Here is a 14,602-nt window from a genome sequence, read left to right as displayed (position 1 = left end):
AGAGGGTTAGAGACTTCACAGGGAAAAAAGGCAGAGTATAATGCTGGCTCAGGGTGTTACTGTCAACTGAAGCAAATTCATATCCTGTTCAATACTACAAAGCACCATTAAGTGACTAAAATAATTGATTAAATGTAGAAAAAATATCTGCACATTGAATAAAATCACTTAATCTTATTTAGTATTGTTAGCAATATAGGTGAAATTGATTTACATTAAAAAGGATCAGTAAAGTTAAATGATCTTATAGGTTCATAATCAAATCCTGTCTATCACTGTTTCATTAAGGAAAACAAGTCATGATTACAGTTCTGGATATAGTCTATCAGGTATCTGTGTTTGATTACATGGTTAATCAGTACTTAGATATAGTGGGATGAATAATATTTGGGGAAATGTTTTGTTAATATTTTATCAATGAATCCTTAGGCCACAAAAAGTCAACTCAGAAAAAAACTTAATATTACAAAACAATTTACAATGTACTTCTAAAAAGGAAGTTAGTGTTTCTTTGTGGTGTCATTATTATTTATTACCTGAAATTTTAATTTATTAAATAAAGGTCATGTTTCCTTAAACGATAAGATTTCTGTTTAATTTAAAACAGTGCTTAGTAAGTGAGAGTAGTAAGTGCTTCTAGGACAGGGAAGGGGGGAGGGCGACCAGCTAAGACCAAGCTTTAGATAGAGTGGCAGAGGTGAGACCAGAGCGAACTCTGAGGGAATATGAGCTACAGGGCAGGCCACAACCAAGACCTCCATGAATAATAAAGATCAGGACCCCAGGGGGTCAAAAACCAGACCCACAGGAAACACAAATGCCAGAAGGCAGAACAAACATATGGCAAAAGTTTAGGCTAGTGGTTCTTCACCTTTGGGGATCATGTGTCCCACTGAGAATCTGATAAAGCATTTCCAGAAAAAGCTCATAAACAAATACATGCAGAATTGTGTTGTAATGAAGAGCAATTTGCTCCACTGGAAGCCTAGGTGGAAAGTGAGCTTAGCTTTCTTTTTAAAAATGGGTTTACTCTTACTTGCCACATGTTCATGGAGAAAGTAGCCACCATTTCATGAAATAAGTTAAAGTAAAACAAACAATGGAGAATGAAAAGAGAACTTTTCTTGAAAGAAGAGATAGCTTCAACAACTTGCTGTGAATTTGAAGTTGAAGCTGAAGTTGTGATAGATTTTAAATTTGACCATAGACACATATATTTGGTAGCTGACGGATTCTTGGATTCTTGACTTTTTGTTTTAACAGTGGGAATTATTAAAAATTAAAAACAACAACAACAACACAAAACAAACTTACACTGATCACTAGCTGCAATTAGAAGTCTTACAGATTGTTTGTTTTAGTAAGGATAAGCTTACATCAGGGAACATAAGATTTGTTACACATTTTTCAATGCCCATTTGTTTTTCCGTAAGTATTTGGTCCTCTGATTTGTGACATCTTAGGTTATTCAAATTAGGATAATGTGAATAGAAATAATTCTCTAAAAATAAGGAATAAGGAATAAGAAAATAGGTATTTTTCTAACAAGAGGAAGGATGACTTTTAGACTGGACAGTTTTCAAACTAGTTCTCCAAAGACCTATTTCCACATTACAGCTTGGTCAGATACTGGAAACTTTCAATAGTGTTTACGTGGGTGAATGTAGAGTTATCTCCCTTATATGACTTAAAATAAACCAAAGAAACCAAACTGTGAAAAAATTCTCCTTGAAAAACACACTTAAAAGAGAAAGTGTATTTGTGTGTATACATTAATATAGACATTACATATGCATTCACACATTTATAATATATCCATAATTTTAACCTCACAAAAATGGAATATTTTATCTTTTATTATTTGAAAAATAATAAGCATCTGCAGGGCTAAAGTGAATTACAAATTCAACCCCGATTTTTTTCCACTAAACTTATATTTTCATTGGTGTATAATTTTTCAAAGGGGTTTCATTGTGCTACTATATATAAATATGATATTGGGTTATATATGCCCCCTCTGTTATTCCCACATTCTTAATAATTTTAATTGGTATAACTATTCTATTTTCATATGTAAGTATAATATCTGGATTTTATTCACTCGCATTTATAATTCCTGAAAAAGGAGAAGGATTCATCTCACTGGGGGTAAAATCAAGACAATAAGGAAAGCTTCTCCTTTTTCCAGTGTAGAAGAATGAATTGTTTTTATAAGCATCATGGGTTCCAATTTATATAGCGAGAGCATCAAGCCATACCTTCTATTTTGCTTTGTGTGGCAAAGAATATTTCCAGTATTTAAATTATGTTCAATACAGCGAAACTCCATTCATGTAATAGGTAAAATGGAGATCCAAAATTATCAAGAGGTACCAATATTATACTCATTTATGTGTTGGATGTAAACGACAAAGATGCAAATTCCCATATAATTTCCCTCAAAATTGTAAAAGAAATGTGTGCCTATGGTGGGATTTCCTTCTTCACAGTCTCAAAATACATAGCTGCACCTGGTCTCTAACCCTAGCATTCTGTTGGGTTTCTTTTGCTTAGAAATACAACAAAAGGGACATGGGGATTTAGCTAAGTGAAAGAGCATTTGCCAAAAGGCCCTGAGTTTGGTTCTCAGTTCTGAAGAAAAAAAAAATGCAACAAATGAAGGTTCAAGAGTTCTGAGATCATTCTTGTGGTTTAAGTTTACATTGTTAAATATTTGTAAATTCTCGGGTCAAGCTTCTAGCTCTTAACGGTGATTCCTGCTGCCTGATAATTTAGAAGTGTATAGGAATAATCTTCTCCTTTGGCTGTAGAGGAGAGATAACTGAAACTTTGGGGTCTCATAAATCAGATAAACTCAAGGCCAGAAATGATGACTCCTGCCTCTAATCTCAGCTATCCCAGAAACAGAAATAAGGAGATCAGAGATCAAGACCAATTCTGAGGAAAATATGAGCAAAAATATGTTTCTAGATGTGTCTAATCAACAGTTGGCTGTTGGTTATGAACCACCATTTAAATCTAAGACTTTAAAATAAAATTTTTAAATAATTTTAATAATTTTAAACAAATAAAAATTAAATAATTTTAAATAAATATAAAATAAAAATAGTATGCCTCCCTGAGCTAACAAAATTAATTATAATAACTATATTTTAGTGAAAAATAAAGGGTTTGAAGTACAGAAATTATATTATACTTCTATTTTTTAATGAATTGAATGATTCAATGGATTATCGATTCATCATTATAATATGATTAAAAAAAAACAACAAAGCACCTCAGACACGTGGTTAAATGTTCAATGGAGGGTCAGTCCTTGTTTAAAGTTGTTTCCTTAAAAAAGACTACTACTGGACTCATTCCTCCAGTCGTTGCTGAACTTACTTTATCAGTGGCTGTGCTGGAACAGAGATTCTTCCAGTCTCCTCGCTCAGCTTAAAAAGCACTGTTGTTTATTTTTTTGTTTTGTTTTGTTTTATTTTCTTTCTTTTAATAAGGAACACAGTTGTTGCTGTTTAAGGTACATCTGTCCAAAGTGGTAACATCACTTTAAGTTGGTTTGGAGCTTGGTTTTGACATGGTTCACATCAGTCCACGGGAAGATGTTTGCAGAGTGCTTTTTAGTAGGATATCGTCTGGTGTTTGGAATGCCAGTAAGAAACAGCCAGAAACATTGCTGTCCCAAATCTGTACATGGCTAGGAAGTTCCCTGTCAGGATAAGCTCACACTATAAGAGAATGCTCTAGGAGGTGAAACACCGACCCAACCAGAGCCCCGGAGGGAAGTGTAGAAGGACATTAGTGAATTGTCTAGACTTCTTAACCTACCAACCCATTCTTAACTTCATGTAGTGGTGGTGAGGCGTCAGTCTTCTACTGTCATGTGAACAAGCCTTCCTACGAGCAGAGGAAAACCTGGAAACACTTACCCAGAAAAAAAGTCTGAAGGTGGTGCTGAAACCTTAGGTCACAGTTCCCAGGAGGAGCAGTGAGTTCAGGTGGGGTTCAGAGAGCAGACTTCCTAAGCTTCTCTTTTAGAACAAATACATTAAAAGAATAAAATATGGATGTACTGTGTTTGAAACACATTTGCGTTTGTGATAAATGTGCCCATGCATACATCGCATTGCTTCTCAATGATGCATTCACCCTCTGTCTCTCTGGGGCCAAGAAACTAGATTTCAACTCTCCTTTTTCCCATCTAATGACATCAGTTTAATTATTTCCAAACATTTACAATGGGAACAGTTACTGCTGTAGAGCAGAAATCTAAAAATACTTTGTCAAAGAGAATGACTTGGGTGAGAATAAAGTTAAGTGATTAAATATAGATTCTGAACAGCAAGAGAAAATAGTTCTTATCTTGAAACATGTAATTATATATTTCCTCTGCTGAGCTGGAGACTGACATTTTAAATGTCTGCTGCTTGACAGCCACGGTCAGACATCTCTACAGGGTTGAGCCTGCTCATTAGTGCCACATTAACCTTAACTTTGCCTCAGGCCATTAACTACCAAACTGCACATTTGACCTTTGTTCTACAGATATTTTCAAACAGTGTGCAAGGCACTGCTTTTAATTTGGGTTCTGTATTACGTGTGGACTGACTCTAGCAGTAGAAAAGAAATCAATAGATGTCATTAAATAAAGAAACATGTGGTTGGAGACATTCCACAGAGGAAAGCTTCATTTGAAAATATTCTTCTTCAATACTTTTTCAGAGAATTAGTTAGGGTCAAAATTAGAAAAAGTTTCTTTTGTATTGCATTTGATGGGAAAAGAAGAATTAATAATATGTGACAATTTATAAATCTTTTAAGTGAAATAAATTGTCTCTAGAGGCAATAATGGAGAGGTGTGCCTTTGAACACTTTTAGGTTTCCAGAAATGTTTAATTAAGTAAAATTTAAAACAACCACAACAACAACTATGGATTAGAGCGACTGACTTAAGGCAGAGGACTTCCTAGAAGATCCCTAAAAGTTTGAAATTTACCTGGTGGCTGATTTCAAAACATAGTTATGAGAAATCCACTGGCTTTATAAATAAGCATTCATTATCTTAGTGTAGTATTTTGCTAGACTGTGGCAGTGGCTATATAAACTTTATGTAGTAATGCAGGTATGTAAAATAAGAAAGACCCATATTAATTAATTGGGAAGGAGTTCATGATTTACTATCAAGTTAGAAATTTCTGTTCATGTGAACAACTTGTTACCAATCTGTAAAATCAAACAATATTTCTATCTCTTTATCTCTGTGTATATCTACCAGCCACTTCCATCTGTGTGTATGTAGAGAAAGCTAAGGAAGGATAGATATCAGGTCATTAACTTTATGGAGGGAGAGATAGAACTATTATAAAAGGTATATGTTAATTTGCTCTTCTTAAATCTTTTAATAATTTTACTACTTAACAAAGAATTTATTACTTTTATAATTGAAAATGAATTAAATTATAGTATTTCTAGATAAAAGTGTTGTTCTACTTCTTAGCATTGACTGGACATTGCTACGTTAAGATCCCAGAAATTTTTAGGGAGAGCTGTATTTGAGCGCATGCGCACCCCCGCCCCCCCCCCACACCTTTTTTTAACCACATGACATACTAGGAGACCTTTCTGGAACTGTTGGCCTCCAGGGCCTGGGAAGCAATGAAGCAATAACTATGCTAGTCCATGTTCCTCCTTTGCCTTCAGTAAGCTCAGGGCAAATAAAGCTGCAGGCTATGAATGAGCAATTGTGCTGCAGCCTTTTTCTTCTTTATTCTGCTAGCAAAGGGCATAAAGCTGGTCATTAGCCAGTGATTAGCATTTCCCCCATTCCCTACTTCCTGCACTGGATATTTTAGACTGGTCAAAATGTAGAGAGATCTTCCTTATCTGAACACATCACCTTCTATATAAAGATTTGGGCAACATTTTCTGGTATAACAAACACAGGCGTGTTTTTAAAAGTGTGATAATTTTTTTTCTGAAAATTTTAAAACTTGTGAAAAATTTAAAACTGTCTGACAATTCTTTCAACATTGATTGACCAGACATTTGCTATTAGCCAGATATTGCTAAATTAAGTGTTGAAATGGTCTTTTCACTTTTTTGACATTTATTTTTCTTAGTTTTACAATGAGATGGTTCTTAATGTCAGCTGTACATTAAGGTCATATTGCATGTTTTGTTTTGTGTTTTAAACAAAGCTACAGTCCTACCGCAAATTAGTGAATCTCAATGTTTGGGGGAGAAAGTTTATTGTATAGTTTAAAACACTTCCTAAGGATGCTGTTGTGTGACAGGGAAGAAGGCTACTGAAGTGAATGCTCTTTCTAACCCACAATACAGTGTACTAGATGCACTGAATACTATAATTCTATTGCATGGCATTGTGACTAAATATTAATGTTAACTTCAACATTAGATGTGCACAGACACTGTCTCCAGCCTGTTTAGTAGAGTCTGGTGCATTTTACAGCCCTGTCCTGTAGATTTCTTTCATTTGAGAATTCATGATATGCCAGCAACTTCTAGTGTAACCCGATAACTTTAGATTAGGTCTTTTGCTCTTTAAGAATGTAATCATTAGCAAAATGTCCTGCAGGAATTCATAATTCTAGATCAAAAAAATAAGATGAAATACGGGGCTAATGTGGCATTAATTTGAGTGCAATATTGAGTACAAATCCAAAGGTTACAAAGAACTGGCGCTTGATGTTAGTGAAAACTGTCTCTGTTAGAGATAGAATCACAAAAGGAGATATAACAATCACAAGGACTGTGGCAGATGCAAACAGATACTGAAGGAATGATAAGGATGAGCCAAGAAATGCTACACTGTTGAAGAAAGGAATTAAGAGAGGTGGTTAGGGTTCAGCAAGATCTTGAAAATTGCCTAGAAAGATAAAGTTAGATAAGAAGAGAAGGCTGTCCTAAGTAGAGAAAACTGAATGTGGCAAGATTGGAAACCTGTCAATAAATATTGAGAGATTTTATGAAAGGGTGTGTGTGTGTGTGTGTGTGTGTGTGTGTGTGTGTGTGTAGATTTTAGACTGGAGTGTTTGAGAAAAGGGAAGGTCAGCTGTCAGGGAATAGGAATTCAGGGTCAAAGGTGGAGAGATCCTGGCCATTGTAAGCCATTCTGACTTAATTGGGTGGTATTTTAAATCAGGGAAATTGGTATCTTTAATGCTGCTTCTGTTTTTAGCTTAGAGAAGAATTCATTGAAAGGAAAGTGAAAGAACAAACCTAGAGGCAAGTTGGGTAATTTGGGGATTAGATTTGTAACCTAAGTAAAAAATTACAAATTTCCATATGAACTAGACTTCTAGGCTTCTAGTAAAAATTCCAAAAGGAAGAATTTCTGATTTTCTTTTAAATGTTTTCAAACCACTGCTCTTATTATATCTGATTTTTAAGATATATATGTAATGTGTGTGTGTGTATATGTGTGACATTAGGAACACAGTTTCTGAAGGATGATTAACAGCAACTTCTAGCATCTCCCTGCATTTGTGTGTTCTTATATTTAATTGAGTGATGATTATAGTAAAATAATTACATAGACCTTGTCTTTCCCAGCAAATGAAATTTAGAGTCATGTAAAGAATATTTTATTCATTGAAACATTCCAGTCTTCTGGGAAGAAGGTGCAGATTTTTGTAACAGGACCAGCATTAATTGCATTTGTGGCAGTAGATAAGTCTTTGATTTCATGATGGCTACTAGTGATCTTCTTCCTACCAATTCAATTACTTTTTTTCAATGTCTCCTGTGAATTTCCTTGTCCTTCAGTGAAAGTGCATTTTGCAACAATACTCTCAATTCTGAGAACTGAAAAAATTGTCCAAATGAATACAAGTTTCCATGGTAGGGTTTCTACTCCTTTCTATATTTACAAATCAAACATGGCATTCACATAGTTCTTCCTCCTTTACATAAATCTCAGTGAAATTTTCTCTAGAGCTAATTTTAGTATTTGAGGTTTATAATCTCTTTTCCTCTCTTTACAGAATTTGTGATTCTTCCCTTTTTTTCATTTCCTATTTGTTTCTGTCATCAACAGAACTCAGTCCTGATGCAGAGGCAAAGTCCTTCAATAAATCCTTAGTTTAGAATACTTAAACCATGCTCTCGCAAGTCTGTGCTCTTTCCTGGAAGCTGGTGTTCTGGTTGGAGTCGCTTGTGTTTTAAGACTCAGAAAGAACCAGCCTTCATCCAAGACATTGTCAGTTACTATGGTACAGGGAAACAGACATCAGCAACTCAGCCTACAGGGGAAAAAACAAACAAGTAGCACTTCTGCACTCATTTTATAGGCTCTAAAGAAGCCAAAGGACTCAAGCTAACTTCAAAGGTTCAGAGATGTGCCCAGAAAGTAAGACAATGGGCTATTTGTGAACAAACTAATAGTGCTAATTATCTAGTCTTCTCTACAGAAAACCACATTCAAATAAATATACACAAAAAAATCTACTGCAGTGTCCCTTTGGGGATTGTTCAATTCTAATTCTAAGTCTAGTTCTAGTGATCCTTATTATACAAATCTGAAGTATGTATCTATTTCCAGTGCTTTAGTTATTACTTCATTCTGGTAGCCTTCCTTAACTAATACCATAGCCTAGGCAACTTAACAAGTAAAATTTTCTTATATTTCTGGAGGGTGACGTTCAAGATGTCTTCATGATTGATTCTTTGCTGAGACTACACGGCCCTTTCTCTGTGTGCACATCTCTTAATTGCTTTCTCTTCTGAAAATGACTCTAGTCACATTGGCTTAGTCACATCGGCCCTCTCATGTGACCTTATTTAAGCCTTAATTCCCTCTTTGTCTCTGTCTATATTTCTGTCTCTCTCTAGCAGTACTGGGGTATAAACTCAGGATCTTGCCCTAGTAACACAGGCACTCAACTAAGCCATTGCACAATCATTTTTGGCTTCTTAGGTTAGCTTCTTATTTTTGGATTCCTATCTGGACTTTTACTTGCATCACAATCCCCCTAATTTAGGCTTCCATCATAACTAGGGTAACAATCGAGTGTACCTACATGCAGCGTCTTTCCACTGAGGTAGAGTCCAGTGGACTTTTCTTTCTGAGCTGGCCTAGAATGGTGATCCTCTCAGTCTCAGCCTCCTATGTATCTTCAGTGTGTGGTATTGCTCCTGCCAGAGAGAGTCTCATGAACTTTGATAGCTAGGCTGGCCAAGAACGTTGATCCTCCTATTCTCAGCCTTCACAGTGATGGGATTACAGTTGTAACTCATTGGTGCCTGGCTTTAAGGTCTGATTTCCAAACTAAGTCCTGTTCAGGGTCAAGGGTTAGTATAAATACTGTTCAGAATCTTCCTAAGTCCACATTCACTTACTTTGTAGTTTTCCTAGCTTTTTCACTTTGAAGACTCTTTTCTTTCACTTATTCTGAGTCCCTATGACTAGTCTCATTGCCTATTATTAATCTGAAAGTTTTTTTCCATACGCATGACCATTGCTAGGGATGATGATTCCCACACCACATCCAGTGCATTCGATTTCCAAAATTGAACAGAAAACTCCCACAATATTCATGGTGTGTACCAGTAATATTAGTGGATTTTTAAAATATTGAATATTGGTCCCTACCTTAGAACTATTAAACCTGGATTTGCCTGTTGGCTGGGTTTCTAGATGGTATTTATACATATTGGGTTTGATGAGAGGTGTTCTCCTTACATGGAACACATGGGGAGCAGGAAATTAATCCCTTAAACTTAACTCACTTATCAAGTTGACAACTTTAATGGGATATGTTGTGCACAGCCACCATCATTGCTATAGGATATATACCAATAGACAAAACCAACCAACAAAAACCACCTGCTACCTTCTTGGATCTTTATTCTAGAGCAGGGAAGGAGAAAGGAAACCATGAAGCATATGGGGCATATGTATGATGAGAGGTGGGAAGGTGCTAGAAAAAAGATGATAAGATTGAAAAGGATGGGGACAATGAAGGGTGGTGTGGGATACTAGAATTGTGGTATTTCACTTTTCCTCATTTTTGATCTCAGAAAAGGAGGTAACCTCAGTGATCCAAGGGGAAAAAGAAAAACAAAGTCTTTAGGCTGTTACTCTGCAGTCCATTCTGGATTCCTAATACTGACCAAACTAGCTGCTCACTGGCAAAATGGCGCCTCCCCCATCTATTCTCAGTTTTTCTTACCATGGATTTTGTTTCAGTTCTTATTACTGACCATACTGCTTTTCTATCTACTTCCTCATGGCTATTTTGATGGTGATGTCACCTGCTCCCTAGAAAACCCTTATTGGCTCCAAATTCTAAATGCCTCCAAATGGCACAACAGTGATTAATAGGGCTGAGGGTAGCTTGATCTCTTCCTACTTATTATCATATTTCATTCTCATAAGTGCTTAACCCCCTAGCTAAACTGCATTATTTTCTGTCATATTTTTGCTCTGTTGTTTTTGTTTGTTTGTACAGGGAACTTTAAAATGCTATCTTATTTGGAAATGTTTTCTGATTTCTGTATCTTCAAATGTGGCATTATAAACACTGCTTTCTTCTGTGGTTTTTCACCAAAAAAATGTGCATTCATAGAAAGCAGGGACTTTATGGTTTGATTGTGATGACATTGTGTCAATACAAAGCATGGTATTCACTGAAGCTTAGTGCATTGTGATGGATAATAATAACCTTACTGTCCATAGGATGAGTGGAAATCCGGGTAATGAGCCTTCAGAGATAGCACATGCAAAGTATGAAGGTATTTTTGGGGAAGAGCAAGTACCTCACTTGATTGGGCCCTGCAGTATGTCTTCTGTTACTACAGCTGAAGCGAGAAAAGTGTCTTGTACACCTTTTTAAGAAGTTCATGCGTTCATGAATTCATGTGTAAGAGAACAGTCATTGCTACAGCTTAAGCAAGTTACGGCTATATTTGTTGGAACATCAGATTTGGATTTTAGGAGGGTTCTTATCATGAAAGGGATGGGGCTATGAAAAGAAGAAATTGGAAGTATGCAGTCCTAGTGGGCTGCATGCAGAGAAATGTGCCAGTGCCTAGACTAAGGACGTGTAGTTCATCATTAGCAAAGAACAATTGAAAGGAATGGAAAGCCCTTTCCATTAGCATCTACTGGATGAGAAAGGAAAAATGAAAGTAGCTTCAGTCACCCAGTTTGCAGTTTGTAGGTAGTTTGAAGTCCATAAAAATGTCTTTTCATTTTTATACCATCAACAGTGAGGTCTCAGCATCATATTCCCCCCAACTCAGTTTCTTCATTTCTAGACAATGTATCAACTCCATAAGAGCGATCATTGATTTAGAATTGAATTAAACATGAGCCACTCCTCTTTTCACTCCTGAATCCCACAATTCTAGGATGAAATGGATTTATTCTGTAATTATGTAGCTGTGATGTAGGAATTTATATTTGCTCATGTATTCCAGTTACGGGGAATATAACCATCTTGGAGGGACTTACCTCCTACTAGAGGAAAATTTGTAGTAAGTATGAACTATAATTACTCTGATAGAAAGAAAACAAAGGGTATTTTATGCTCATACTTGATCAGACCTATTTATCCATCCATGAAAATAGAACTTTCTTATCAATCATAAGTTCTATGTGAGTCAACTATACATATCTTACATTACTTGCCTAGTAATATTTTTTAAAACCAAATACTTGCTGTTATATTTTCTAATTGTATGATTACATGATTTCTTTTGTTACATTTTTGAAAGTCATATTTATCCTATAATCAACAGCAGTTTCTGTTTTAAATAGGTCTTTAATAATTTATAAGAAACAATTATAAATAGATGCAATTTATCAACACTCCTGTTAAATTCAGGTTTAACTTTAAAAAACATGGCTAATCAAGGCATAATTTCATGTAGTCCTTTTTATTTCATTTTAACACTATGTTCTTTTAACATTCATGAGGGAATATGATTTTAAATTGCTATATTTCAGCTGTTCATACAATGAAGAACTGTTTGCATTTTTTTCAACATTTAATCTCCTTTTCTTTTGTTCTGTTCTAGAGGACTTCACTGTATCAGGCTAGCATTGTTTAATTCTTTATCCAGAATTTGCCTTTATGTCAAAGAATTCGTAATCGTCTTTTGGACTTGATGGTTTGAAATGCTCAAACCAAAGCTTTTGTATTTAAAAAAAGCCTAGGTCCTGAAACTCAAAAATCTTGACCTTATACATTAAAAATAGAAATTCTGCATTTTTACTGAGTTTTCACAACCATAATTGATAGGGAAAGAAAAGCAGTGTGGCAGGAAAAAAAGCCTTGATTAAAGTATTAAGTACACATTACTTATTTTCATGTTTTTGAAAAATCTTACATATCTGGTGTATGTAGTGATATTTATTAAAGACTAATGACTCTATATACTTTAAAAGAAAAGAGAAGACCCAAGAAGGAAAATAACCAATCTACTAAGCTTTTACTCAGTAGGCAACAAATTAACATATAAGGCCCTGGGATTTTTTTTTTAACATACAAATGAATATAATTAGAATCACTGAAATTTAGATTCCAGAATCTACTGAAGATATTAGAGGGGCTAAATGAAGTGTAATGTGTGTGTGTGTGTGTATGTGTGTGTGTGTGTGTGTATGTGTAGATTCACAACCACACTCTTGATCTAGAACAGTATAAAATTATAAATAGTGTAAAGGCTTATTCAAAGAACAAATTAGTTATTAGTATTCCTTTCTGAAAAATATATTCTCCTGGTTATTAGTACTTAAATATATGAAAATAAGTATTTTCCAAGCATTATACATAGTAATATCTGCAATTAGTGTTGGCCTGTACGATGAATTTTTGGTTTTAATGAGTTTCTTTGTTCTTCCCTTCAGAGAATTTATCAACAGCCTTCGACTGTACAGGTCATTCTATGGTAGCCTGGCTGATCAGCTTTGCATTAATGAATTAGCTGCAGTGGATGGACTTGCCTGTTGGAATGGAGAAGCTGTGCAAAGGTATGTCCTGTGGCCTGGTGTGCGGAAATGTGATAACTTCTCTTTATCCGTTCTTGCTCTCCTTTCTTGAATGCTCAATGGATTACTTCAGTTTTAACTTTTTCACACATGAAAAAGTTGTGAGTAACTCTTTTTCATTATTTCCTTAAAATAGATTCTAATCCTTTTGTTTAAAAAATAACCTCCTATGATGTTTTGAAAGATTTTCATCTTCTCAACCTATCATTATAAAATAATCTTAGCTCTTTTAAGAATCTTGCCTGTTTTGTCTAGTTGGTTTTATTTTTCAAGTTTGTTTTTGAACTTCATGGATTCTGAAGCAGGAGGAAAGTCAGTTAAACATAAATACTCATACAAACATGTACTGCTACATGGATGTTTCTGAGACGTACTAGCAAATACATCCTGTAGTCATTTGCTCTTGATAGAAAAAAAGAAGGACAAGTCAAGGGGAGAGAGAGGAAAAAAGAGAGAAAGGAAAGGAGAAAGACAAAGTGCATGAAACAGAAGGGAGAGAAATAAAATATATAATTATAAAATCGTAGGAACTTTGTGTATGCTTGAATCCTTATTTGCATGTTGTCAAATATAATGGAATGTAAAAGGAAGACTTCACTTTTACCTTGTTCCTCTTTGCCTGGTGTTTCTGTAATAGCTTGTCTTTTATTTCTTGTAACTGTACTCTCAATTACTCTTCTATGCTTGCCAAACTCATCAATACTCCTTGGGTCATAAAATTGATTAGGAATACGTCTTGTCTTTGCTGATGATTATGTATAAGATAATGAAGCTCTGTGTCATGGATTTGAATTTTTAAGTGCAAAATTACTGTTAGGCTTTAAAACATATATTTTTGGATTTGAATTTATCAAAAAATACATTTTGTTTAAACAATCTACAAAAAGGAAAGATCAGATGTAATGCTTTCTTATATACCAACACATGTACTCCATATCGAGTCAGTTTGCTTAGTTATTACAAAAGTGATGAGTTTATTTAATGTGTTATTCAGCAAATAAATTTACTATGAGGAACATATACTATAAAAATTTCAGAATGAATGAGACAATAAGAGCTAGTTACACATTTCTGGCTGATTATACTCATAATATTTCAAAGTTACATTCCTGAAATTTTAAATTATTACTTTAAAGATAATATGTGGATATATCATAGAGATTATTAAAATATTATTGAAGATGATATCCATGATTAAATTTAAATACAATATTTAATACTCACGGGCTGGGGATATGGCCTAGTGGCAAGAGTGCTTGCCCCATATACATGAGGCCCTGGGTTCAATTCCCCAGCACCACATATATAGAAAATGGCCAGAAGTGGCGCTGTGACTCAAGTGGCAGAGTGCTAGCCTTGAACAAAAAGAAGCCAGGGACAGTGCTCAGGCCCTGAGTCCAAGCCCCAGGACTGGCCACAAAAAAAAAAAAATAATAATAATACTCACGATTGATCTGCTTTTCTTTCCTGTTTGTTCGTTGGATTATAATAAATCTTTTGCTGTGCCTGAGAGAAGTGACAGCATATGTTGTTTTCACTACTTTTTCTTTTATTTTATTTTCTTCCTCTCTTCTCTTTTCTTCCTTTCCT

The 14,602-nt window shown here is 35.0% G+C and overlaps 1 protein-coding gene across 1 annotated transcript in view; it reads left to right on the top strand.

The window, feature by feature from the left end:
* The window catches only part of Gpc5 (glypican 5), a 455,251-nt gene that overhangs the window by 216,397 nt on the left and 224,252 nt on the right, over positions 1–14,602 (top strand). The window contains 1 exon segment of the mRNA XM_048341183.1: positions 12,872–12,994. Within this exon segment, the coding sequence (XP_048197140.1) occupies positions 12,872–12,994 (123 nt within the window).

The sequence above is a fragment of the Perognathus longimembris genome, chromosome 3 (assembly GCF_023159225.1).
Source record: "Perognathus longimembris pacificus isolate PPM17 chromosome 3, ASM2315922v1, whole genome shotgun sequence".
Classification (NCBI taxonomy): Eukaryota; Metazoa; Chordata; class Mammalia; order Rodentia; family Heteromyidae; genus Perognathus; species Perognathus longimembris.
The sequence above is the reverse complement of the archived record's forward strand: the minus strand, read 5'-3'. Positions and strand labels throughout refer to the sequence as shown.